Genomic DNA, 24,508 nt, shown 5'->3' with positions numbered 1-24,508 from the left:
AATGTTGGAATTGGAGTTGAGTTTGGAAATACATCCACGAGCCTATTTAAGATCATTGCAATTCTTTGTAATTTAATTAAGTAAAGTAAAAAGATTAGAGTGTTGCTTCTCAATTTCGGACAAATTCCAAGGATTGAGTTCAAGTCCTATGACCTAGTTTAACTCACAATTAGTCGAGCTCCATGTTGGTAAAATTTTAATCCGGTGTAGTGTGAAATTGAGAATTCAAACTTGATTCACTTTTAATTAAGCATTGAGCTTCAACTATTTGATTTGAGTTGAGCTCAAGTATTAAATTTTGTTGACTCGGCTCAGATCATTTTTAGTCACAATTTTTACGTCAGACTTAAATTAAAATTCAAGCAAGAAAATAATATACTTTAAAATTATTGATAGAAAGGTGGCATAGATAAAGAAAAAGCATTTTATGTAAGTGCGATATTATGTGAGAATGACAGATAGAAGAAATTAGTGAATAAGAATAGTGCTTTCAAAATTCAAATGTATTGAGTAGCGTTGCAAAAACAATTACCGTCCCACTTCCTTTGGAGGGACTAATTAATAGCGCAGCAACCACTTTGGATCCAACGCGAAGGGTCTGTCGATCTGATAGAACAACTAGAAGAGTTATACAGTGAAATATAATTTTGTGCAGTGGAAAAAACCAACGGGGTGGTGGCGCAGTTGGCTAGCGCGTAGGTCTCATAGCTTCTGAGTTATCCTGAGGTCGAGAGTTCGAGCCTCTCTCACCCCAATCCCCCTTTTTCTCAAAACCATTTCCAAGAACTTCACTTTTTCCTGTCAGCTCCTACACTGCACGCCAAGGAATCTTTTTCTTCTTGTTTTCGGCTAGTGACCAGTCTGGGAGATCCTTGCCAGTTCGACTCTGAACAAAGAGCCGAGAAAGGTCCCCGTCCCATTTTTTTTGTTAAGTTTTGAGCACACAATTACTGGCTATATTCTTGAAAAAATGCCTTCGAGTCAAGCCAATCTCATCGAACCATTACCAATCGTCTGCCTCCCAAGCTGAAATCAATTCAATGCGCTGTTGCACTTATCATCTTACGGACACAAAGCTTCAACGATTCCCGTTTTGCATTTGCTCGTATCACCGAGAAGTACAAAATGTTCATTCTTACCGGCATTACCGGCAACTCCAACATGACGATGCTCCCCGAAAAATTATGCGTTCACCAATCAGGAGGCGAAGTTGAATGACAGTCTCCCGAACTTATTTCTTGTTTTGTCTTGCCCCAAATTGCATACAGCAGCGAAACCCACACGAGGCATTCATTTGCATTTCGAGAGCAACTATGTGACGATATCACGAAAATATGCAGGTTTAATGCGTGCATGCCCGTGTCTCTTGGTATACACAGAAAGTCACCGGACCAAACTAAAGTAAGGGATATAGAAGTAGAAAAATCTTATTCTCCTTTCCCAATCAGCTTTGTTCACGACATGCTCCTGACTACACCGATTTAATTTGCTAATCCGGAGAAACCGAGAGAAACTAACACAACAGAGTCATCAGATTCCAGCTGGTTTGAAATGGAAATGCTACAAGCTGGTGTAGGAGGCAACAGTAGCCACCGTTGCCAGCTGAAAAGATGCTTATGCATTTGTGAACGATCAGTAAATCCATCAACAGCTTGCATCTTTCATTCGAGTCCACCTACATTTTTGCACCTCATAGATTTACTTCTCCCTTGTCTCATTGTCATCCCAATCTCCAGTCATATGTTCCTCATCTCGTGAGGGTCTTCGAGGAACATCCCACTGCCGAATCTCATTTCTTGCTTGTGTATCGGAAGATGGCAAATTCATGTTCTTTCTTTGGCTCTTCTTGACAAGAAGAGACTGTCAGCTACAACAAAGTTAGTCTATATTAGAGATGCATCCACGTCGTAGTCAGTAATTACCTCAGAGAATCCCTGATGATCATCCTTCTTTCCGGATATTGAGGAGAAAAGCTTTGCAGCCTCGTTAAACAATTGAAAACCTTCAATGTCTCCATTTCTGATGCTTGCCTCCAGCTGCAAAGAGATAAAAACTTCAGAGATTTGCACATAACTACAGTTAAGTTTAAGCAGAGCAGCAGCACAAGAAAAGAAGCCCCTGTCCCAGGCCCATTTACATTATCATCAGTTTGTCTGTAATAATTATAATGCAATGCGTGGCCTGATTGTAATTCAGATGCAAGGTGATTTCTTCATTTGGTTTAGAGTTTGTACCTGAACATGCACAATGCAGAAAAGTATACTAGCAATTGGCAGCCAACTCTCTTCAGGTGACAGAGATAAGTTTGACCTGAACAAATGACAGGAAGGATACAAGTATGTCAAATACCATAAGACACTTTAATCATTGATTTGAAAAAAAAGAAGAAAAAAATCAATCTAGCCCATTAAGACTCCAGAGGGCTGCATTAATTACAAAGATAACTCACCCAGAACACAAACATTCAAGAGATACTCATCCAGGCAAATTGATACAAAGAAACAACCCTAAAACGATACCTAAAATGGTCATAAAATCGCACAAGCAAGATTGAGCAGCTCAATATCACCATCGCATCACCTAGTTCAAAGCATGAATAAGAGAAAGTTTGAAGCAAAGAAAAAACCTTGAGCTGAGCACAGAGAAAGCACATTCTCAATTTCTGATTGAATAGGTATGTATAAGCTAAGAAACTAAAATATAATTTACAAATCTATAAAATGTTATAAAATAATTTCTGGGTTTAGTACAGATAATGATGCTGATAAATTGCAGCACCTGATTGACTACATAAACAATAACAGTGTAGCAAACCCTCAAGCGCCCACGGCCCCAATATGTAAATATCTTGCAAGACTGCAACAAATATAAGTGAAGGACACTGGATCAGGAATACCAATGATACACCCACTTAAACTAAATTTTCTTGACCAAAAAAATAAAAAAAAAACTGAATTTTACAAGCATACAATTTGATACTTAACACATCAAGAAACAGATAAATGATCACACGTTCGGTTGAATATACACATCCACACGTTAATAATATCACACTAGCAACCTCAGCAAACACTGGAATGAGATGCACTCCCTTCTCTTAGACATTCCTCATGAACAATAAAAGCTAGTAAATGCCAGAAGTACTGGATACTGGCAGCTCTAAATCACTGTATCCATCTCTCAGATAAACTCAACCTAAACAGAAGGCACTGTCATTTTCTTCTCAACTAAAGGTGGACCAATTCTACAGTCATTAATATGCACATAACAAGTGCTAGCCAGGACCACCCAAGACTCAATTCGCTTTGTCCATTGGCTAAGGTCACAAAGACGGCGTTGGAAGTAGCGGGAAGTTAACTGCATAACTAAGCTATAATCCGATTTCCTTACAGCACAAGACCAAAAAGCGACATACGAATATATATGTTGAATTTCAAGGAATGTAGAGCAATCAACAACAGCCGCCGCAGCCGCCGAGGCAAAGAACACATTGAACCCCAATTCCACGCAACGATCAACGAGCAGATCTTAAAAAAGAGGAGAAAAAGGCGAGTATTTTCAAGAGCTGAACCTCAGGTATGGAGCCAAGTAAACAAGCGCATACACCGCATAGCGTCGTTTCCCAGTATCAAGCCACGCGAACACCCAACTCTGCACAGAACGAAACCCATGCCATCCATATATAATTAAGAAAAAAAAGAGGAGAAGAAGAAGCAAAAACGAATGCTTAATGGACACACGGCAAAACCACACTGAAATGAAGAGACTTTCACCAGCCAATTGAAGTAGGGGATGAAGCTGACGATCCCCATCACGGCGAACCTCGTGTCCGTGGAGGAGCCCACGGCCGTGCCGTCCTCCTCGTCCTCCGATCCCGCGGCAACGGGGAGGACCAGGGAAGAGAGCATGCACGCGCCGATCGCGGCGGCGATGGGCGCGTCGTTGGAGAGCTCGGCCCGGCACGCCCCATTCCCGATCCTCCTCCTCCTCCTCCTCTGCAGCAACCAAAAAAAATAAAAATATATAAAAAATATAAATAAATAAAAAACGTCACGACACCGCCGGTGAAGGGCGAATTTCATCGAAAGAAGAAGATGGAGCTCCCGATGCGGGGTCGTCCGCGGTCGGCGCCTTTACCTTGTCGGGGGTTTTGGGGCGGGAGAGTTTAAGGAAGGGCGAGGCCGTAGGTTTGAGAGGAGGAAGGCGGGTCGCAGGAAACAGAGAAGCGGCGGAAGTGAGGGAGGCCATGACCTGCTCTATCAATCATCCATTCCTTCCTTCATTCCTTCATCAGTCCTGCTCCAACACAGCGACAGAGAGAGAGATGCAGGAGGGGAGGTGTCTCGAGTTTCTCAACGTTTTGGGGAACAGCGACGGTACGGTACCCACAGTCGCCCTCGGCTTGAGTGGCGAAGGTAAAAATGTTAGGCGACTTTTTGTCCACGTTGGTCTTGCGAAAAAATATTTATCGAAAATTTTATTTTTCACGCGGAAAACTTAATTCTTTTAACTTGCAAAACATGATTTCATTTTTTTAAAGAATTGAAAATCATTTTTCAAATTATGACTAAATATCGGACCATAAACCAAAGACTCTCCACTTGAATACAGAAATCCTAATGCTCATTCTCGAATCTCCGACATCGGGAGGGATCGAATCCATTAAAGTCGGGCTCTCGACCATGGTGCTTGTGATCCCGTCCCTAGTGCTCATGCTCGACTCCATCTTAGCCTAGCCAGAAATCCTAGTGTTGATTCTTGGGCCTCCAGCGGCACTCGAACCTAGGTCCATCGAGGTCGGGCCCAAGGCCCTAATGCCCATGATTGATGCCCCAACACTTGGGCCAAGGTCCACAAAGGCCAAGTGCAAGACCCCCCTTTTTCATGACCGACTTCCTCATGCCCAATCTCAGGTCCACAAAAGCAACGCTTAAGTCCTTAGTGCACATGCTCAAATCCCCGCACTCGAGTTCGAGGCCATCAAGGTCAAGGCTCGAGACTTTCATGCCAGTGCTTTGGTCTCTAGCGCCTAGGCCCCTTGAGGCCCAACCTAGACCCCAATATTCATGGCTAGGTCCCCAAGCTTGAGACCTAGTGTCGATGCTTAGATCTCCCACACTTGAGCCTGGGGCCCTAATGCTTGTACCAAGTCCATCAAGGCGAAGCTTGAGATCCCAATCCGGGTGCGCAAGTTCCCAAGGCCTAAGCCTAAGTTCCAACAACTAGGGGTGTCAAGCCCAGCCTCAGTGGACCTAACCCAGGCATCGAGGACTTAGACCTAATTGGGGACCTTAGTGTAGGCACCAACATCCCTAGTCTAGGCTTGATGGACCAAGGTTGGAGTGTTGGGGACTTGAGCTCAAGCATCGGAGACCCAAACCCATGCATCGAGGGCTCGGCCCTAGGTGTCAAGATTCGAGCATGGGCCTAGGCCTAGCCTTTGTGGACCTAGGCCAAGGCGCCAAGAAGTCGAGCATAGGCATTGGATTCTTAGTTTCAACTTCTTTGGATGCAAGATCAATCCCTTACTTATGCCCCTGGTACCTAGGTTGAGGTGCATTGAGGGTGGACGGGTAATCTTAGTGCTCGTGCCTAGTTACTCAATTGTTCATACGAAAGTTACTAGTGCCTAAATAGTGTACGTGTATTTTGGAAAATCAAATCAAATTTTTTCCGAATAACATAAAATATTTTCTAATTCTTTTTTAGATTTTAGCCAAGTATTTGAAAATATTGTCATTTTTTAAAAAATGACTCATTAGAAAACATTTTTTAAAAGTGTAATATTTTTTCATGAAACAAATGAATGACTTGTAAATCTTGCAATGGATTAGTAAATTTTCAATTTTCATAATAAGAGGGGAAATTGCACCACAAATCTTAAATTTTCAATCATGAACTTTTCAATTGATAAAATAGACATCTAATTGAGCTCTCAAATTTTCAAGTGAATTTTTAAATCTTAGCTGAAAAAATACAATCAAATTCTACCACGTAAGTCATTTCTAAGCACAAGAGGACAATTTTAGGTACTATTTTCAAAAAGACTTGATTACACCAAATTGGAATACTTGATTGTATTCAATAGATGAGGGTTAGAACATCTTATGCATTTTTAAATACGTGGTATTGGCATAAACAAGTACCATATCAGTAAAATTATAGATTTAGTAGCTATTCATAAGTGTCACTAACTACGAAGTTAATATTTTTGAATCATGTGAACCCCAAAAAAGAAAGTCATGTACGACTTGCATTGAACCTGATATCCTTAAAGAGAAACATCAAACCACACTGATAAAACAACAGGGACAGGCGACATCTCCGTTTCTCATTATCTAATCACCTGATGCGATGAAAACAGCACATTTGCTGAACATCTGAGGAGATTCAATCATTCGATAATCAACATTGTCTAACTGAATCGGCCTTTCAAATGCAATGAACCATCTGAATCGGAAGAAGAACGCAACAGACAGTTGATACGACCATAGAATTGACATAACCAAGAAGCACATCACTCCTCAGCCATTTTAATCACATGGGAAGCATTGGCAGGCATCAGTTTTTTTATTTATTCAACAATAATACAGCAGAAAATGTATTTAACACAACAACAAAATCCGTAGTCATTACAAAGAATGACGGGGAAAGAAACAGCAACACAACTCTACAAACCCAATCTATACAGTCTCTCTTTTACTTAAGCAGATAACCTTGAAATATCATTGTTGAACATATTGATACAGGATACAAAAATACAGGATATCAACACAGGACTCGATTCTCCTCGTGACCACTGCAAAAGAATTCTTCTGCAGAACAAGGAAAGTCCTTACATAAATTTTATGCTCAACCCCGAAGGGCTCGTCATCTTCACTCGTTTGACAGATTGTGGTTGATGCGTCTAAGATTGAACATAGCTGCAGAGGAAGAAACTTGTGATCCTCCCTATGATGCTTTCTCGCACCAATGTGCACAAATCTTTTCAGAGGGGCAACGAGTGAGACCGTTTTCTGTGTGATTTACAGTTGCTAGCTAAATGTACATCGTGACGCAAATTTCCATGAACCCAAATCAAATCTCAGACATCCCCTTCCATTTGACCACCATTCTCTTCCTGGATAGATAAAGAACTCAGCTGCTGTTGCAACTGGAATGAAATATTAACTCATTAGTTCCCCACAAAGACAATTGAAAAGGTTACTAGAATTGGGAGATCTGAATACAAACTTGATTTCTACTCACCTGCATGTGTTTTAACTTCTCAGCAGTCAATTCTTCGGTCAAGATGGCCATCCTGCAGATATAGAGAGGCAATTCGTCAAAACTCAAAAACAGAAGTTGAGCATATGATATCAATCATCAAAATCCAGATTGGTGCTCACAAACCTAGCTTGAAGTTCTGTAATCCTGAGAAGCAATAATCGTTCCCTTTGGGAAGCTGCCAAATCAGCCTATCAAACAAGCAGCTAAATCAGAGACAAAAGAGAGAAATGCTCATTTCAGAACTGATTATGATCCAGAATTGCAATTTGATTGGTACTAAATATGCAGAAGACTACAAAAGAAAAATTCCTCAAGTGAGAGAGCTCTCCTTAAAAAATGGCGACTACATCCATTAGGCAAAAGCATTTAATTTGATAGAAGCGTGCTTTATGGCCATCTAAAATCTCACTACAGCTTGAACGTAAACTGAGAAAAGTATTCCCGACAGCAAAAGAAAAAGGATCACCGCTACAAGAGACACAGATATCCAAAATACAATCAACATATCTTGATTATGAGCAAAGAAAAAGGCAAAGGAGGATTAAGAGACTTTACAATTCCATTGTTTTCCAAACTACGAGGCAACAGGGGCAACTTTCCATTTTGAGCAGCTGAAATGGATAAAAGAAAGTCTAAAGTTAATTCTCATAATGCTTTATGGATATTTACAGAGTATATAGAAAAAACACAAACAAATCATTCACTCACCATCAACCTCCGCAGTTTGGAAGCTATTCAGCAAACTCATTATTAGATCCTATCGTCACAAAGTGCACAAATTTTAGAGGAGGTCAAAACAGTCACGATATAGTCATTCCAACACTAGAAACACAGAACACATTTCCAATTGCTTGTAACTGCACCTGTTGCAAGGAGGTTTGCTGGAAAAGATTCTGAAGATGAGGCATTATGACATTTGCAGGCAAACTGTTGCAGCTAAACTCTTTTGAAGACTGACAATTAGGCTGTTAAAGAAGAGAAGAGCAACTGTTAAAGCTTAAAACTCCAGCAAAGCTGATAGAATCCTATATGTCTACTTGGAAATGCGGACATGAAATAGTCCAGATATTTCTGCTGAATCACCACTGCAAGTTAAGAGCTGGCAGCGCGCATATACCAGGGGAAAAGTTTGCTCTGTGAGAGCAAAAGAATATCAACTATCTTGAAAATAGAAGATTAACTACCATTTGGTTTTGTTTTCTCCAAATCGAAGTTCATATAAGACTGTCTACTAGATTAGTCAGCGTGTTTGAAAGAGTAGGATGTGAAGACAAACCGTTTGCCGGGAGTCAAATATCCAGTCTCCAACACTGGCAGATTTTCTTAAAGGTGATCCCTGCAAAATACAGGAGGGAACAGCTATTCAGAAGTTCTAAGGTGTACAATGTAAAGAACCACAGCACAACAGCACTTCACCAGGTTTACCTGTGAAGATCGACGTGGAACTGCACCTAATGGAATATCCTATTGAAATATTATTAGTTAGCAGGAGTCATGCATTACAACGAAACACCATTCTTACAGAGTAATACCTTTACAAGATCCAAATTTTCAGATGTCACTGAAAATCGTCCTTTAATCTGCACCAAGTTAGCCTTCGACTTTTCATCCAGAGAGTCTCTAAATCCTGTTACCGGAGAAATATTTAGAGTAGTAATGACAGTTGTGGCAGGTGTCGATAATGTAAGTATGAGAAATGAATATTACACAACTTCAGTACCTCCAGAAGATTTTATGGGAGCTGACAAACTGTTAGCTGAAGCTCGATTGGGGAGCATCAGAGGACCACTAAAGCTTGGTGCCCTTCGCACTTCACACTTAGCTCTGTCTGTCACTTGTAAAGTTTCGCCCTCACCCCTATCAACAACATAGAAAGGGGAACTTACCTCCAGGTTCAAAAAACTCAAAGATGCAAGTATGATATGATCTCAGAGCAAGAAGTTTCAGAGATAATTTTCATTTTAGACAACCATGCAATGTGCAAGTCCATTGATAATGAGCAAGTTGAGAACATACTTGAAACTTTAGTAATTTCACTACTAGTATTTTCCTCAGCACATGTAGTTGTTAATAAAGTGAAAATAAAAGTAAGCAAGGCTTGCAAGGGACATCCCATTCCTTCTCTCCCTCTTTTTTCAATGAACTGAAAACAGTATATTGGAGGTCAACACCTACCAGGTCCTCACTGGACCCAACCCTCAAAACGTATCCCTCAATGCACTAGAGGGGAGCAGTGTCACTCAACCAAGGACTTGTCCAAGAAAACATGCATGTTGGCCATCAGGCCACCACCCTGAGTACAAAATGCAATCCACAATTGCGGGGCTAAAACGTATGAAATTGTATTAACTCTTCTTTTGGGAAAAAAACACTGAATTAACACTGAGAGCGGCCGACACACCACAACTAGCTTTGTAACATAGAGCACATATTGACAAGCAGACCTACTTAACCAACGACTACTGCTTCAAATTGGTAGTCAAATAGGTAAATTAGTGAAACTAACATCATAGCCTTGGTCATAGAAAATGTCGCTTCACTAACGGTCTAGAAAATTCAAATGTTGCTTCACTAACGGTCATACAAAATTCAGGACCAACCTTTCAGTAGTTCGACCTCTCTCAGAAAGAGAATGGCTGAGCACCATATTTTGCACGAGAGGCCCACTGTGAGTTTGACGACTCTTCATTGTTTGAGATTTAGCCTTGGCCTGTAAATCCATTTCTGATGTCGATGGCATCATCTCATTGCTTATACCATTTTTCATCGAACTAACCTTTCCAGGACGAGGAGATTCTACAAGATCACTTTGGTGAATCTTCCCCTTTTTATTTAAGCACTCAGATGATGATACTTCATCCCCGTTTAATTTTACTTTGCTTTCAGCTGGTAGTAATTCACTGCTGGTGCCCGGCTGGCCCAAGGAAGATCTGCAATCATTTGAATCCTGTTGAAACAATGAAAGATAACAAATTACCTGAGCACAAAAAAGACAGATTCCACACAAGCAGTATAAATAAATTTCAAACACCTACAATGAGAATGAATGACCTCAAAACTAGGAAAATATTAGATAAAGAATAATAAATACTAAAGCTGTATAAACCTTATCGTAGGCAGAGGTTGTAGATGTCATTATCATCTCATCATCTTCCTTACCCTCAGTGAGGTCGTCATCATCTCTAATCTAGCAAATCCAGTACAATAAATAACATTTGCATTGTTAGCTGATCATATAGACAAACAAAATCTAACTTATCAATCAACTCAAGGTGAATACACTGTAGTTACATGCAAAGAGAAGTCATACCAGTGATGCTTGGGCTTTTAAATCTTCAATATCAAAATTCCAGGCACTGACTCCTCTGTTGTACTCACTCTGAAACAGTAACCCTCTAAAGTTAAAAGAGCTACTAAGAGTGCCTTATGAACATACACCTAAATCCCCCAAGGTCCAAATTAAGCATGCAAATATAAACACTTTTATAGCTATATGTGGACCAACTGACATTAATTGTACACTGCAGAATTAAGTACTGTAAACAGCTGAGATACGACCGTCAAAACCAACTTAACCAAATTATGAATTATCATTACATAGTTTAAATTGCACTGTCAATCTCTCTATCCATTATGTTCAGAAAATAGGTTCTTCAAATTGGGGAGGAAGAGCACATCTAAATGCAGTCATGTTGCATACCTAATCAAAGAGAAGGGAATGTACAAGGAAGAGGGGGTAGCAGCTTTCATGATTGCCAGGTACACAGAATGATCACCAACCTCTAAGAACTAGAGAGAAAATGGGATATGTGGGAGGTAGAAAGAAAAGGAGCTACCCGATGTCAGACAAGATATAGTGATAGTCAATGGGAGCAGTGGAAAGGGAAAACTTAAAAGGTCTTGATAGGGTGACCCTAAATCACATTGAATGTGAAGTAAATCATGTGGCAGATTGAAACATACATAATAATAAATGAGCTTGCTTAGAATTTTGGAGAGGTAAGTTTCCAGGCAATTCTTTACAATTAAGTGGATTGCGGACACTAAGTATAAAGCACAACAAATGCAAGAAACAGGTAGTAACAAATAATATATTTTGAATTCCTTGTTTCCAGATTATGTTTCTCACCTGTGATAAAGCTTCTTGCTCTGCTGATGGCATTTTCTTTAGAGCTAATTGTGCAGCATCTTTAAGCTGAAATATTTCAGCAAGTTAGTCAAACAATGTTCCCAAGAAAAGAAATGCAACAAGCTTGATCGTGGCAGTGTAACATCCTACCTGCAAAGCTTTAACACGATGACTTAGTGGGGGCAAGTCAACAAATAATTTCTTCAAAGAAACTTCTGGAGGCTTGGCCTGCTTGAAAAATGAGTGTTTCAACAGTTTCTCAGCAGTTGGCCTCTTCGTTGGATCTTTCACTAGGCACATGGCAACCATCTCTTTGAATAGCTGATGACAACTGGAAAACCTCCAATTAGAACAGTACAAAGAGAGCAACCCAACATGGTTACAGATCAGCACCGAGACGACTGGACTCCAATCTTGTTAATCCAAGAAACTATCTATAAAAACTTAATTGATCCTCTTAACTACTATCTAATGGCCGAGTTACACCTATGAAGCAGCACCAAGACTCTGCTAAACCATACTAACTTTCTTAGAATTCAAAAGACCAAAAGTCAATCGAAACTGTGTATCAAAGATGTCCGTCCACCAAAAGCTAATGGTGGAAAGCCACCCATTAACCAAGGAGCTTGACATCCACAGAACTAAGCTCTCCTATTTTCTCTTTCCATATACACCTAAATCAGGACAAAAGAAATAAATTATTTTTCTTTCCGCTACATATAGAAGAAGATGAATCCCCATAATCCCATTCTTAGCAGGTTCTGTCCAGAAAGAAGTGCAAGTACCTTTGAAAATTTTTTATCTCGATCATAGTCAAGGCCAGGTGGTGCATTTTGAATGGTCATCAGCAGAACCTTAAGCATGAAAATGATGTCAGAAACAAATCCTAGAGATCTTCAATAGCCTGTGCCATCTGCACATTCATACAGGCATTGGAACCCCTAAAAGAAAATAATAATAAGTACCTTCATAGGAGGGTATTTTGAAAAAGGTGCATGACCATGAGCCAACTCCAGTGCAGTTATTCCAAATGACCAGATATCCGCCCTGCGCAAGCCGGGAAATGGTAATTAAGAAAACGGAAATGATATCTCACTTCGTAGAAAAGATATTCTCAACAATCAAGATCAAGTCAAAGGATGGCCCAAATCAGGATTTTCAGAGCAATTGTTGAACATTATTATAATTATTCAGGAAAAATATTGTACAGGCTAGTCAAAAGTTATATCACTCATGCATATTCCTGTTTCTCAGAAGAACGAAAATATCCAAATGCATGATTGTATCTCTAAGCTAGGGAATTCATCACACTTTACAGTCATTCAACTAGTAAATTCCATGTCGATATAGATAGTAGCTTTCAAATAGTTAATCCTATGGACCTACAGCAACTCCTTTTAGCAAAACTATGACAACAGTGGAGCCACAGAAGATGATGTAGCGGCAATATCTCTCAGGAATCCTCTAGAAACACTTCTTTACATAGAACAGAAAACTCACTTGGAATTATATCCACTCCCAGGCTGTAGAACCTCCGGTGCCATCCTATAAGCATAGTTTAAGTGAAAAGCAGTGGTATAATCTCAAAAAACTAGAAATAATGGAATACGTGGAAAATGTCGCCTGAAACATGACTTACCAACAGGGAGTTCCTACAAAAGTATTTCTAGAACGCTGTCTCTCTCCTGTATCAAACATGCATGCTGAAACACCAAAGTCAGCTAGCTTTACAAAACCACTGCTATCGAGTAGTATATTTCCCGCCTGCAAGTATATAAGCGTAACTTATTTTCAATATGAGTTGAGAGCCAATTGAAGTGGAGCAAAATAAACAAACGTGAAACCATGTAAAAGAGTCAAATCATGCCTAAAAACTCACCTTGACATCACGATGTATATGTCCCTGTCGATGGAGGTACTCTAGAGCCTTCAAAGTCTCTTTAAGTATGGTACAAATAGCAGCCTCTTCAAAACCATCTGGGTATGCAATCTTCATGAGATGTAAACATGACCCCTCTGCCATAAATGGCATAACTACCCATAAATTCCGCTCGACCACAAATGAGCAGTATGCTTTTATGACATTTGGATGGTCTATCAAAGACATTGTTTGAGCCTCTCTACGTATATCATCCTGCAAAAAAATTGACACCATGACTATGTAAGTGATTGGGGGAAAAAAAGAGCATGGGCTGTACAATATCAAGTGCATTCCTCAATCTCTAAACAGTATCGACACAAATCTAAGTTTAACCAGAAAGGATTCAACAACATGGATCCTTGCAAAAGCATCGTTCGTATGATCGGTTCAGTAATGGATTGGCAAACAATATGTAGCTGATCTCACCCTTACAAGGAAATAAGTAACAGCATCTGATTTGTTAGGTCAATCTACATCGGCAGGATGCTTTCAGAGGCTGATACGGAAGATGGACAACCACATAAATACCAATGCAATATTACAAGCTATTATAAAGGAATACCATTACTCTAGATACAAAATAAGAACTCCAGCCTACCTCTCCATCTATAGACTAGTGAACACGACCATGATTATCCATCAGTAGACTTTTACACCATATTAATTTGATGGACTCAAATACTAAATATAAACCTTTTTACTGAATATGGGTGAGCAAGCCATCTATCCATTCTTAGAATCCAGGGCGCACCAATTTTTAAGTCCTTGATGCTAAAGTGAAAAATCTTTGTACTGATGATGTGTGGGCAAAACATGTATTCATTCTTAGATCTTGGCTTGTCCAAGTTCCATCTTTTTGCTGTTGTTTATGACTCTTGAAAAGTCGCACCAGTACGTATGGAAATTATGAAGAAAAAAAAGCTGATATTTTCCAAAAGGTAAAAACGGATGCAACTATTCAAGTGCCCACTCCAGCATATTAAACATGAAGCCATCAACTGCTCATCTATCAAGTAGCTAGCAAGCAGCTTTAATAAACTGGATATTACTGGATGGCTCAAACTTTAAACAACACTTTCACACAATACAGATAGGATATTGCATACTTCAACTCCACGTGAATGAAAACATAAAGAAGATGACAGACAAATAATAATCACGACCAATAGATACCCTATCTCCTCAGTCACAATTATTTCATTCTGGGTGTCATCTTTTTCCCAATAAATATCCAGATAATTGTAGACAACCCCTAAAGTCTCTATCTCCCAAGATCATATTACAGCAATCTGTTTACCAGTTATAGTCAGCTCAGCAAGTTCAACTTCACAAGATCACGAGATCACAAGATATACAAAAGACTGTGAAACAGGGACAATGGACAGGATTCTCCGTGATGTTCCAATTTAATTGGATGCCACTAAGAGACGATTAGAGCTTCCTTAAACAATCCAACCGAATCATAAAATGTTTTCATCAATTCAATCTGCAGCAGATCTCCTTCCCCCGAATCCACCTCCTACCCGTTCTATCGAGACAGATCCGAACCGACAAAAAAATTTCCCAAACGACGCATCGAATTCAGTTCAGGGACCCCATCTCATCCCTCAACAGCACCAGAAGCGGATCAAATCTTACTCCCCGAGTTCCCCACACATCGCTCAATCAGTACTTCAAGCAAGCAGCAACACGTCGCGTCGAAGCCGCGACCATCGCGAAAGAGCTGAGAAACAGTAGTAGCAAAGGGAAACTCACCAAGTTGCTGAAGCAGCGATCGAGATCCAAGCACTTGACCGCGACGACCTCATTGAGGGGGAGGTAGATCGCCCTGTACACAGTGGCGCTGGCCCCGTATCCGACCTCCTCGAGGAGCTTGTAGTCGCTGGGATTCGCGGAGTAAGGCCTCGGATTCAATCCCATCCTCCCCATAAACCCTAGCCGGATCGAATCGGGATCGAATCGGGCCGAATCGGGGACCCGCGGCTCGCAGAGCCCAGGGCGCCGCCGCGATCGGCGGCGGCCGGGAGTGGGGACTCTAGTTGTACGGACTCGAAATGGAGAAGACTAGGACGGCGGCGGGGAGCGGCGGGCCGTCGGGGGTTCCTGGTGGCGGGGAGGCGTTGACCGCCGTGGGAAGCGACGGAGAAAAAGGGAAGACGGCAAGAGAGAGAAAGAAGAGAGAGAGAGAGAGCACTCGTGCTCGACTCCTGAGCTTTGCTAATAGGAGAAGGATGGGGGCTCGTGGGGAGAGGGGAGGGTGGGGGCCACGGCTGACGTGGCGCGGCTGCTGCGTGACTGGGATGTTGATACGTGGGTTGGACGTCTTCGCCCCGGGGCGGCTGGCCCCCCCCCCCCCAACGATTTCTTGGCGATTTTATTTTAATAAAAAAAAAAGCTAAAAATCCTAAATTATGTTTGTCCCGATCTTTTATTATGATATAAAAAAAAAAATCCAGATTTATCCTCATAAAACACATTTACTTACTTCAAATTATTTTTACGTAATTGGAGAGAAAATGCGACTCGATTCGGATTTTGTGCATTGCGATGAGATCCGATCACTTATTGTATCCACTTAAATTAATGTTCTCTCGTGCTTTAAAATTTGTTTAGTTGAAAATGCCGCAAAATTTGATTATCGATAAATAGAATTGCATATAATTTGTGCGTAATTTTTTTTTTGGAATATAGGTTTTTTCTTTTTACGATGCATATAAGGATTACTCCACCAAATGTAACGTGGGCTTTGCTTTCAAAGTCTGGCCCATCAAGCCCACTAACAGTGTCCAATTTCAAAAAGCAGCCAAGCCTTTTTAGGGTTCTCTGAACCATCTCATCGTGATCAATGATCATCTCCCTCTCTTTTTCTTTTTTTTCTTTTTAAACTATGCCAATAACTGGTTATTAAGTAACTTTCTCGTCGCGAGCTAATTTCCTTTTTAATTCATCGGATTTGAATATACAAGTAAGTGAAAAGTGCATATCGAATAATGCATTTAACATTCACAATGAACTGATATTATTGAATAAGAGTTAAGTATCGTTGAATTTGAACGTGATAAAAGAATTATGTAATTACGTTCATGTGCAAGAATTCAATTTAATTTCAATTTAGGTCATCCTTTCGATCAAGTTTCTAGGGATTTAGGATTATTAGGATGTTTTGTAAACTTAACTACACGAATGCTCCACTTATTATCTCATGTATGTATAATAACTAGTAAAACTTGAGCCCTTTTTTCCATATTATTGTTACGACTACAAGTTTTAAAAATTCGATGCATCAAAAGTACGTAAAGCATGAAGTAGAAAGAAATTTAAATGCATCGGGTCTCGTCAGAATTCCGAAGTGAAGCATATTTGGCCAAGCCTTGGTAATATGATAAGTGACCTCTTGAGAAGAATTTTACTTAAAAGAGGGAAAAGAAAAAAAGAGAGAACGTATGGTGACCATAGAGTGGCTCTACCTCGTGAGGCTCTTGATCGTGGAAATAGAAGGCTTCAATCCATTGTTTGTGTCATCTAGGGAGTCCATGAAGGCCCATGAATTGACCTTGCTAAGGTGGGCTCAAGATTTTGTTTTGGAGATATGCAACACTGAGGACAATGACTCCCTCCTTTTCTTTTTTTTCCTAATTCTTTTTTGGTTCGGGTTTTGTTGGGTTCGATTCGAGTTGATGTGAGTCCAAGTTTATGAAACGAGTGATTTTGAGTCGACATACAATCAGCCCGTGTACCCGATTCCTATTCGAATTGGGTTTTCCCTTCCTTGACCCTAACTTTTTATTTGGAAAAGAGACTTACCTTTTAGCACTTAAATATCTCATGCAATAATTACCTTCATGAAGACCTATGACTCAAAAAATCCACGCATCGATTACAAATCTATGATAGCTTCCAAATAATCACATATCTAATTTGCTTGATGCATTGTGACATCAAGCTGGCAATATTTTGACTAAAGAATGTTTCCAAAATCATAGTAAAGCCAATCTTGCTCAAAAGTGTCATCAAAGTGCGAACATGGTATCCCCAAACTCTAATATTTTAACCAAAAAAAGGAAAAGCACAACAAAAAATGAAGAAAATAAACTTATTCCAAGATGGTACCGCAAATTATTTGAGCAGATATTAGAGGTAATGAGTTTTGTTTGTTTACTAAGTGTGGTGGTAATTTGAAAGTATCTATTTAAATTAGAAAAGTATCACTTAGCAAACAAATTTTAATACGTGTGTGTCTCGTGCAAAATAAATGATTTAAAAAAATATCATCTTAAGAATAATTGGTTGTATCATTTATAAAAATGGACGAAATAAAAATATTTTCATCTTCTACTAAAATATTAGATATAAATTATTTTTGATAATAGGGATATAATATGTTATCTAAATTATTTATTTCTTGAAATTACATAAATCAACATCAACAAGACCGAGCACTTGGAAAATTTTCAAAGTATGATTCGAGTACGAAAGGGAAAAGGACCACAATTGTCGGGTCCCGTCGCCGGTCGAAAAAGATTCCATCCACACTTTCTCTGACCGCACTACGAGAAAGTGGGGAACCCTTGGCTTATGATGTAAGCAAGTTGGAAAAGGATAGAAAGAGTTTTATTTATTTATTTATTTTAATTTCTACTTTTTTTAATTTTTTAATTTTTATTTTTGAGGATTGCCGCATAGGAAAGTTGCAAGAAACCCATCTTTTATTTTATGATTCTATATTTTTATACCTAGGATTAATAGCATGAAGAATTCCACACTTATATATAATAAATTTATCTCAAAACTAATATATTTATATCGGATTTACCATCCGTCAATCTCTCTTAAATTTTATCATCAAATTATTGAGTTTATGATATATGATAGTTGACAGATATATCGCTTTAGAGTTTTACTCTCTACTTATTATAGGTATACATTTTATAATTTTTCGTTTTATTAATCTGATTTAAATCTAACATTGTCACCAATGTACCAGTTTGATCTTTTTAACGATAGTTGTACGAGTTTTTTGTAGTCAAAAAAATAATTTTGGGTAAATTTATTACATTTATACTAATTTGAGATTTTTTGCAATATTAAATATTATATTTACTAATTTCAACGGGAGCAATCAAGGAGCACAACCCACAAAATATGGGAGGGGGACCACTTTGCTTTTTGACATTGCTTTTCGCATTTGCACTTTTGATCTCTACCATTAGTCGAACGGATGCCTTTTGAGTTCCTTTTCCGCTTCTATGGACCATGGATTAGCACCACCATCTCACCATGTGTTTGTAGAAGATATGGCATATGATTTTTTCATGTAGTGGGAAAAAAATTAAAGTAGATAGTAATAAAAAAAAGCAATTTGATGGGAATATAATTAGATCTCTAGCAATTGGAGTACAATGGAAATAGAATAGTTCTTATATATTATTCCGAATAGAGGATTCGTGTTTAAAAAAAAAAGGTGGAATTTTTATGTTTCATTCTTTCATTTGCGTGGAAATGATTGAAATGATTGATGTTGGTTTGTCAGCAACGCAACGGATGGAGATTATTAGATAAGGATGAGGTAGTCTATGGTAGAAAAATAAAGCGGCCTTCTCATCATGACTTTGATGGAATGGTTGGAGCAAATGATGGATTTCTTTTCCTTCAAAATTCATACGATGAAATGAAATTGAATGAAATTAAAGAATAGTATTACGATGATGAAATAGGGATCGCCGGGTGCAAGTTTTGGAAAGATGAAAATGAGGGATATTCTAGGAGAAGTTAGGCCATGTTTGTTTGTATTCTTTTTTTTTTCTTGGTCATGAACATAATTTTTGTTTTTTTTGGAAACAAAACCGGTCGTAGCGGCTCCGCTAGGTAGGCTTTTGTGATCATTTACAAGAGAGATGAGGAGTTCAAATCCCTTGTAACGCAAGGAGGCTGGTGGAGTTACTTGGTGACTTATCTGGTGGCATGGGGTGGTGATTTCCCCATGTTGCCCCGAGGTTCTTCTCATTGGCTGTCGGCTTACGGGGTTTCCTGGATCATAAAAAAAAAAAAAAAAGAATGTAAATGTATTTGTTTGTGTTTTTGTTTCAAATCTTTTTTTTCCCATGAACAAATTTGGAATGGGAATAAGAAAACAAAAAAACACTTGTTTTTTGTTCTTGGAATACTTTCGAGAAATAATTTTTCTCTATCTTATTTTTTCTTCTCTTTCTTTTCTTCTTCTTTTTTCTTTGGCCGGCGATGCCATCGAGGGCTAGTGACCTCGTCGGAGCGTCGTCGGCCTCTGGCAAGGCTTGGCCTCACCTAGCCACCAATGAGGCCGAGCCTTGCTGGTGGCCGGGCAAGGCCGATCTCGCCAGATCTAGGCGAGCTCGAGCTAGCCCAACCAAGGCGAGGCCGACCTCGTGGCCGGCTCGGTGAGGCTCGGCATCACCAAACCACTACGCCAGTTAGCGTCGCCTGGTGAAGACTCGTGAGCCTTGCCGTGGTTGGGCAAGGCAGCCAGAGTGACCGGCCAAAAGAAGAAAAAAAAAAAAGAAAATAAAATAAAAATATTAAAAAATTAAAAGAAACAAAAAAATTATACAAATTTACCAAACGTGTTTTTGTTCTTTTTCTATTCCAGGGAACAAATTTACTAAACGCGTTCTTTCATTTAAAAATTGTTCCCGGAATAGAAATGGTTTTTTCTATTTCTGTTCATTGGAATAATTTTTTAACAGAAACGTTACCAAACGCACCCTAATATGCCATTTATAATTCTTTGAATTTTATTTTGTCTTGATCGCAAAACTACCGAGCATCTCATCCCTGGCAAATCAGTTCATAAAATAAAAATCTCACGTAAGACATGCTAAAAAAAGGCATGTCCAAGTTGGTTTTCAAATGAAATTGAGTGCAATTAAATACGTCAATAGACAAAAAATAGGCAATTTTTTGTTTTTCTAAGTCTCTCGAGTATGAAGGTTTCTAACATCTTCTATGCTTCAACGAAAATAACATGCACCAATGATTGAAAATGATAGCTCTAGTGTGCACAAACATATGAAGAGTATCCCGATAAGGAATACTGTGAAACAACCATATCGAGTCTTATTTGTCGTCGTGTGCTTCAATGTCAAGGAGGAGGGACCATGACAGAATGTCGTGATGCGATGAATTCCAATGGCCGGAGGCTCGAGTTGAGACTCGTCTACTTAGAACAAAATAAACACTCCCAACTTGGAATTTAGGGGGTGATAGCTAAGCTTAGAAGAGAAAATCGTTAAATACAGGCACGAGGTGTGAAAAAACATAAGAATCCACCTTGCGTTTTTGATGTGGAAAGAGTAACTGAAACACATAGTTTTTGGCTCATAATGCATTGAGCGAGATTAGCCGATATTCAAAAACGGGTACTAACACCAAAGTCTAGGGAACTTAAGAAAAATTCCTTATAAAAATCACATGAAGTATTGAATATTTATTTCCGTTGATATTGTAGTTCTGTTCAATTAAGGATGGAGGAGAATATAACCATCGCTTTATAAACAACTTTTTTTTTTTCTAGAAAAATTTAGGAAAGTCATCGTCGGATTTTGGATGGATACGGAAGAATTTGTAATGACGTTGAAATATGCTTTTATCAAGGAGTCCGAATCACGTGTTGGCACGGGCCCGTCTTGTAAGTCTAAAGCGTCGTCTTTCATAATTAATTCCGAATATCAAGTTAAAAGATTGCCTCTGCAGAATTTCAATTGTTCTCAATCATTCTAAGTAATTTCAACAAGGTTTAATCTACTGCCAACTCTGTATTTCTAGCCTTTTTCTTCAACTCCAGCTTCTTATGATGCCGGAGGTCTTATAATCATATTTAGATTCCATTAATTACTTGCCAAGATAATCATGCCAGATATTTATCTTCAACAACTACATCTAACTTAACATCGAATTCGATTACTTAACTTTTCATGTAATACCATAATACAATCTTTTTCATATATTAATGGAAACTCCTATTTTCATGGCTATCCTCCTCAAGGTGCGGCTGAAAATACAATCGAGTGTCAGGTAAGGCTTTCTATCGGTTCCGATTCAATTGGGAACTAGATACTAGATAGAATTGGCCAATTCTTGGTGATTCCTATGGAAATCGAAAATGACTGGTCCAATTTCCAATTCCTAGTGTGGACCTGGACTAAGTAGACCGGACCGACAAAACTAACCCATGATATGACTTGTTTTTTCCCTTTCAAGGTGTTGACAATTGGTTTCATAGCAAGTTGATTGTTTCAACATGTCTTATTCAACTCGCATGTATATCCAATGGATGCTGGCAGGAAGACTATAACGTTACGAACTGAACATGCGTTTTTGTTTGCTATTTAATTATTTATGATTTTCAATGAATAAAATGGTAATACTTGTATAATGAATGAATCGAAAATAGCTTTTGTGTTTGGAGTCGCTGACTTGGGAAAGAGGCTGTAGACCTTGTTGGATTGAACGAATTAATATGTTGTGCACTAGGCAGGTATTATGTAGAAGAAACTGTAATAATAAAAATAAAAAGAGGAACATTGTCAAATCCCGAATGGACAGGGTCGGTTTCTGATTTCACAAATTGGGAACTGACCGTGTTTAGTCCAATTTCAGGGTGGGAACCGACCCACCCTCACCCTATTCGGTTACCTTAAAAGAGTTGGGGGGAAAGTGTGATTTGCTGAGGTGATAACCATAAGTGGCATTAATTTATGCAGAATTTCGCCATAAATGCATAGTGTGGACAAACATTTGATAGCGAATGAAGAAAGGAAAGAAGAACAAGCTGGCATTTTTGTATTCTGGTGCTCTCGGATTCAAACTTCCACTATTAATGGTGAAATCAAAGGCACATCATGAATCCCACCAAGACACTGTGGAATCACTATCGCTCGATGGATGATGATGCACTGTATTCAGGAACTCCAAACGGTCAAGTGGAGCATTCAAGCTTTTCGTCGAGGAAAACTAAATAATCATTAGAAAATGACAAGCCCTTTTCACTTCAGTAATTTGAAAAGGAAATAACTAATTAATTTGTGTGTCCCAGGATCGGACCTTCAGGAGTCAACTAAAAGGTCCACTAATTTCTATCCACAAATTAGAGTTTTGCCAAGTGCCAATGTACAGCCCCAGAAAGAAAGGCAGGAAACCTTTACACTGCATAAGATATTAGGATTTTCTTCTTGAACAAATTGCTAGGAGTTAGGGATGAACGACCAGCTTGGTTCAACTCAGGAATTAAATCAAACCGCCTAATTCCCGATTCTTAGCTTTGAACCAATTAATTCTTGAGCAGAACTGATTTCAAGGTTGGTCTCTAGCATAACCTTTTTTTTAACCGGTTCAAAACCAAACTTACAAGTCCCTAAAATGAGGTCTTTTGCAAAAAAATTGAGGCTGAGCATTCCAACATAAGCATGTCATTACAGCATCCTAATTGAGACTTTTTGCAAAAAAAAAAAAATACACATGATAGAGCAATTAAATAATATAATAAAATAGAAAAAAGTAGGCCGGTTCCTGGTCGCCCCTAAAATCGACTTGGAATTGGCTAGTTTCATTCCTAATTTAAAAAAACTGGAAAGCGACTTTGATAGGGTAGATTTTAGGTTCCTAATCCGAATCCTACCCAGTTCAAAATCGGTCATCCCTACTTAGAAATAATATTTCAGCAAGAAGGATTAACCTAATGACACGAGAAATCCTTCTTAATTTTGGTAAGTAATGCAACTCACAAATTGGTTGATAGGTGTATTTCTACATTCTCTACGTTACAATATTGTTTAATGTAAAATTCTTGTCACCCTTTAATAAATCATTTTTCAAAGCTTAATTTTTTTTCGCACGTATTTAATTTTCATCCTATGTGCATTATTTGTCAATTCTTAATGTAAAGTTAACAAAGGGTGTTCCATTATAACTGTATTGGAATGAAAATAAGCACCTTTTAATCCTATATTAATAACACGTCTTTCAAGTCGTAAATGTACTTCCAGGCTTATGAAGTGAGAAGGCAGTGAACTTTTTTCCATAAAAAGTAGACTCTTAACTAGATACATCTTTCGACAGAAAAAAAAAACTAGATACATCCGATGTCCCATATACTAGAAATTTTTTGTTCAAAAGATTAAAAAAAAAAAAAGACTATACTCAGTGTATGCACACTCATCTAGCAAGTACGGTTTAAAAATAAGTTGTTAGGAAATACCAAACATTTTTTTTTAAAGAAACGGCGGAAATATAAAGTCATTGCATATATATTTTCATTTCTAGACATTTATTAAGCGATTGTTCATGATACATATATTAATCTTAGGAAAGAGATCATAAGAATAATTCAAATGTGTTTATTACTTGTAAATCATTATATCTCATTCACAAGAAATTCTTGAGGCATTGAGACATCTAACAATAAGAGAATCTTTATTGGAGTTCCGTGGCCGGCTAAGTGCAAAAGGGCAAGCGAGCCCACCAATTCGAAACGTTTCTCTCTTTGCCTCTTCTGAGTCTACCTTTCACCTTGTGAACACCCTCCAATGCCTTCTTGCCGAACTCAATGATGGAGTGTGGGAAGGAACGCTTCGAATCGCTTTAATCTGATCGGATCTCTCCTACCGCCCACAAAATATCGTACCAACCTCCATGGTGGGGTTAGAGAGAGAGAGAGAGAGAGAGAGAGAGAGGGAGGGAGGGAGGGAGCTTTGTCTAGCTAATGATTTTGCAGTGATAAGGTACGGTTTATGTCAGCAATGATTTTGTAGTGATAATATCGCACCGGCCTACATGTTAGAATGCTTTTGTGGAAGATTCATCGGATAGTATCTGACTAGTCTTGGTTTCGAGATCTTTGGGAGCTTCAAATACGATAATACGAACTTTACAGGCACGAGGGCACCGGTTGCACGTGCATCGACAACTATTAAAGAACTGCAAGTGACTGTATTTGCACCCGTCAATCTTAAGGAGCTCATGACTCTCTGATTTTTCGATAAGGCTTCATGATTAACCCACTTGATGGTTGGTGAGTTCTGTGGTTTCAATCTCTGCAACCAAGCCTCTCAGTTGAATTCTGGAGTGCCGGGGCAAGATGAAGCTTTTCAATGGGCAAGCATGATGTCCATATCAACTCAGTTCAAAATGAGGAGATCTCTCAGGACCCTTATTGTCAA

General features: G+C 39.0%; 2 protein-coding genes and 1 non-coding gene across 4 annotated transcripts; 1 reads left to right on the top strand and 2 right to left on the bottom strand.

Moving 5' to 3' along the window:
• The first annotated feature begins 669 nt into the window (after positions 1–669).
• TRNAM-CAU lies at positions 670–754 on the top strand. Its single transcript is given in 2 exon segments — positions 670–707; positions 719–754. It is a non-coding gene; the product is annotated as a tRNA-Met (tRNA).
• Positions 755–1,409: 655 nt separating this feature from the next.
• LOC104441619 (hypothetical protein) lies at positions 1,410–4,405 on the bottom strand. The gene is made up of 6 exons (XM_010054774.3): positions 4,138–4,405; positions 3,774–3,995; positions 3,572–3,651; positions 2,235–2,310; positions 1,923–2,036; positions 1,410–1,842 (listed from the first exon to the last, which is right to left on the bottom strand). The coding sequence occupies exons 1-6, from the start codon at positions 4,246–4,248 to the stop codon at positions 1,699–1,701; spliced, it is 747 nt and encodes a 248-aa protein (XP_010053076.2). The 5' UTR covers positions 4,249–4,405; the 3' UTR covers positions 1,410–1,698.
• A 2,133-nt stretch (positions 4,406–6,538) lies between these two features.
• Positions 6,539–15,519, bottom strand: LOC104441618 (serine/threonine-protein kinase BLUS1). Of its 2 annotated transcripts, XM_010054771.3 has the most exons (21): positions 15,075–15,519; positions 13,278–13,532; positions 13,038–13,162; positions 12,899–12,943; positions 12,364–12,445; positions 12,184–12,252; positions 11,549–11,719; positions 11,399–11,464; positions 10,580–10,648; positions 10,376–10,456; positions 9,870–10,216; positions 8,990–9,126; positions 8,802–8,896; positions 8,695–8,733; positions 8,546–8,605; positions 8,133–8,234; positions 7,978–8,026; positions 7,825–7,880; positions 7,393–7,457; positions 7,249–7,300; positions 6,539–7,153 (listed from the first exon to the last, which is right to left on the bottom strand). In XM_010054771.3, the coding sequence occupies exons 1-21, from the start codon at positions 15,246–15,248 to the stop codon at positions 7,085–7,087; spliced, it is 2,208 nt and encodes a 735-aa protein (XP_010053073.1). In that variant the 5' UTR covers positions 15,249–15,519; the 3' UTR covers positions 6,539–7,084. The 2 variants fall into 2 exon arrangements, with proteins under 2 accessions (XP_010053073.1, XP_010053074.1); XM_010054772.3 differs by lacking the exon at positions 8,695–8,733.
• Positions 15,520–24,508: the final 8,989 nt, after the last annotated feature.

Source organism: Eucalyptus grandis, chromosome 4 (genome assembly GCF_016545825.1).
Source record: "Eucalyptus grandis isolate ANBG69807.140 chromosome 4, ASM1654582v1, whole genome shotgun sequence".
Classification (NCBI taxonomy): domain Eukaryota; kingdom Viridiplantae; phylum Streptophyta; class Magnoliopsida; order Myrtales; family Myrtaceae; genus Eucalyptus; species Eucalyptus grandis.
This window is presented reverse-complemented; position numbering and strand designations above follow the sequence as displayed.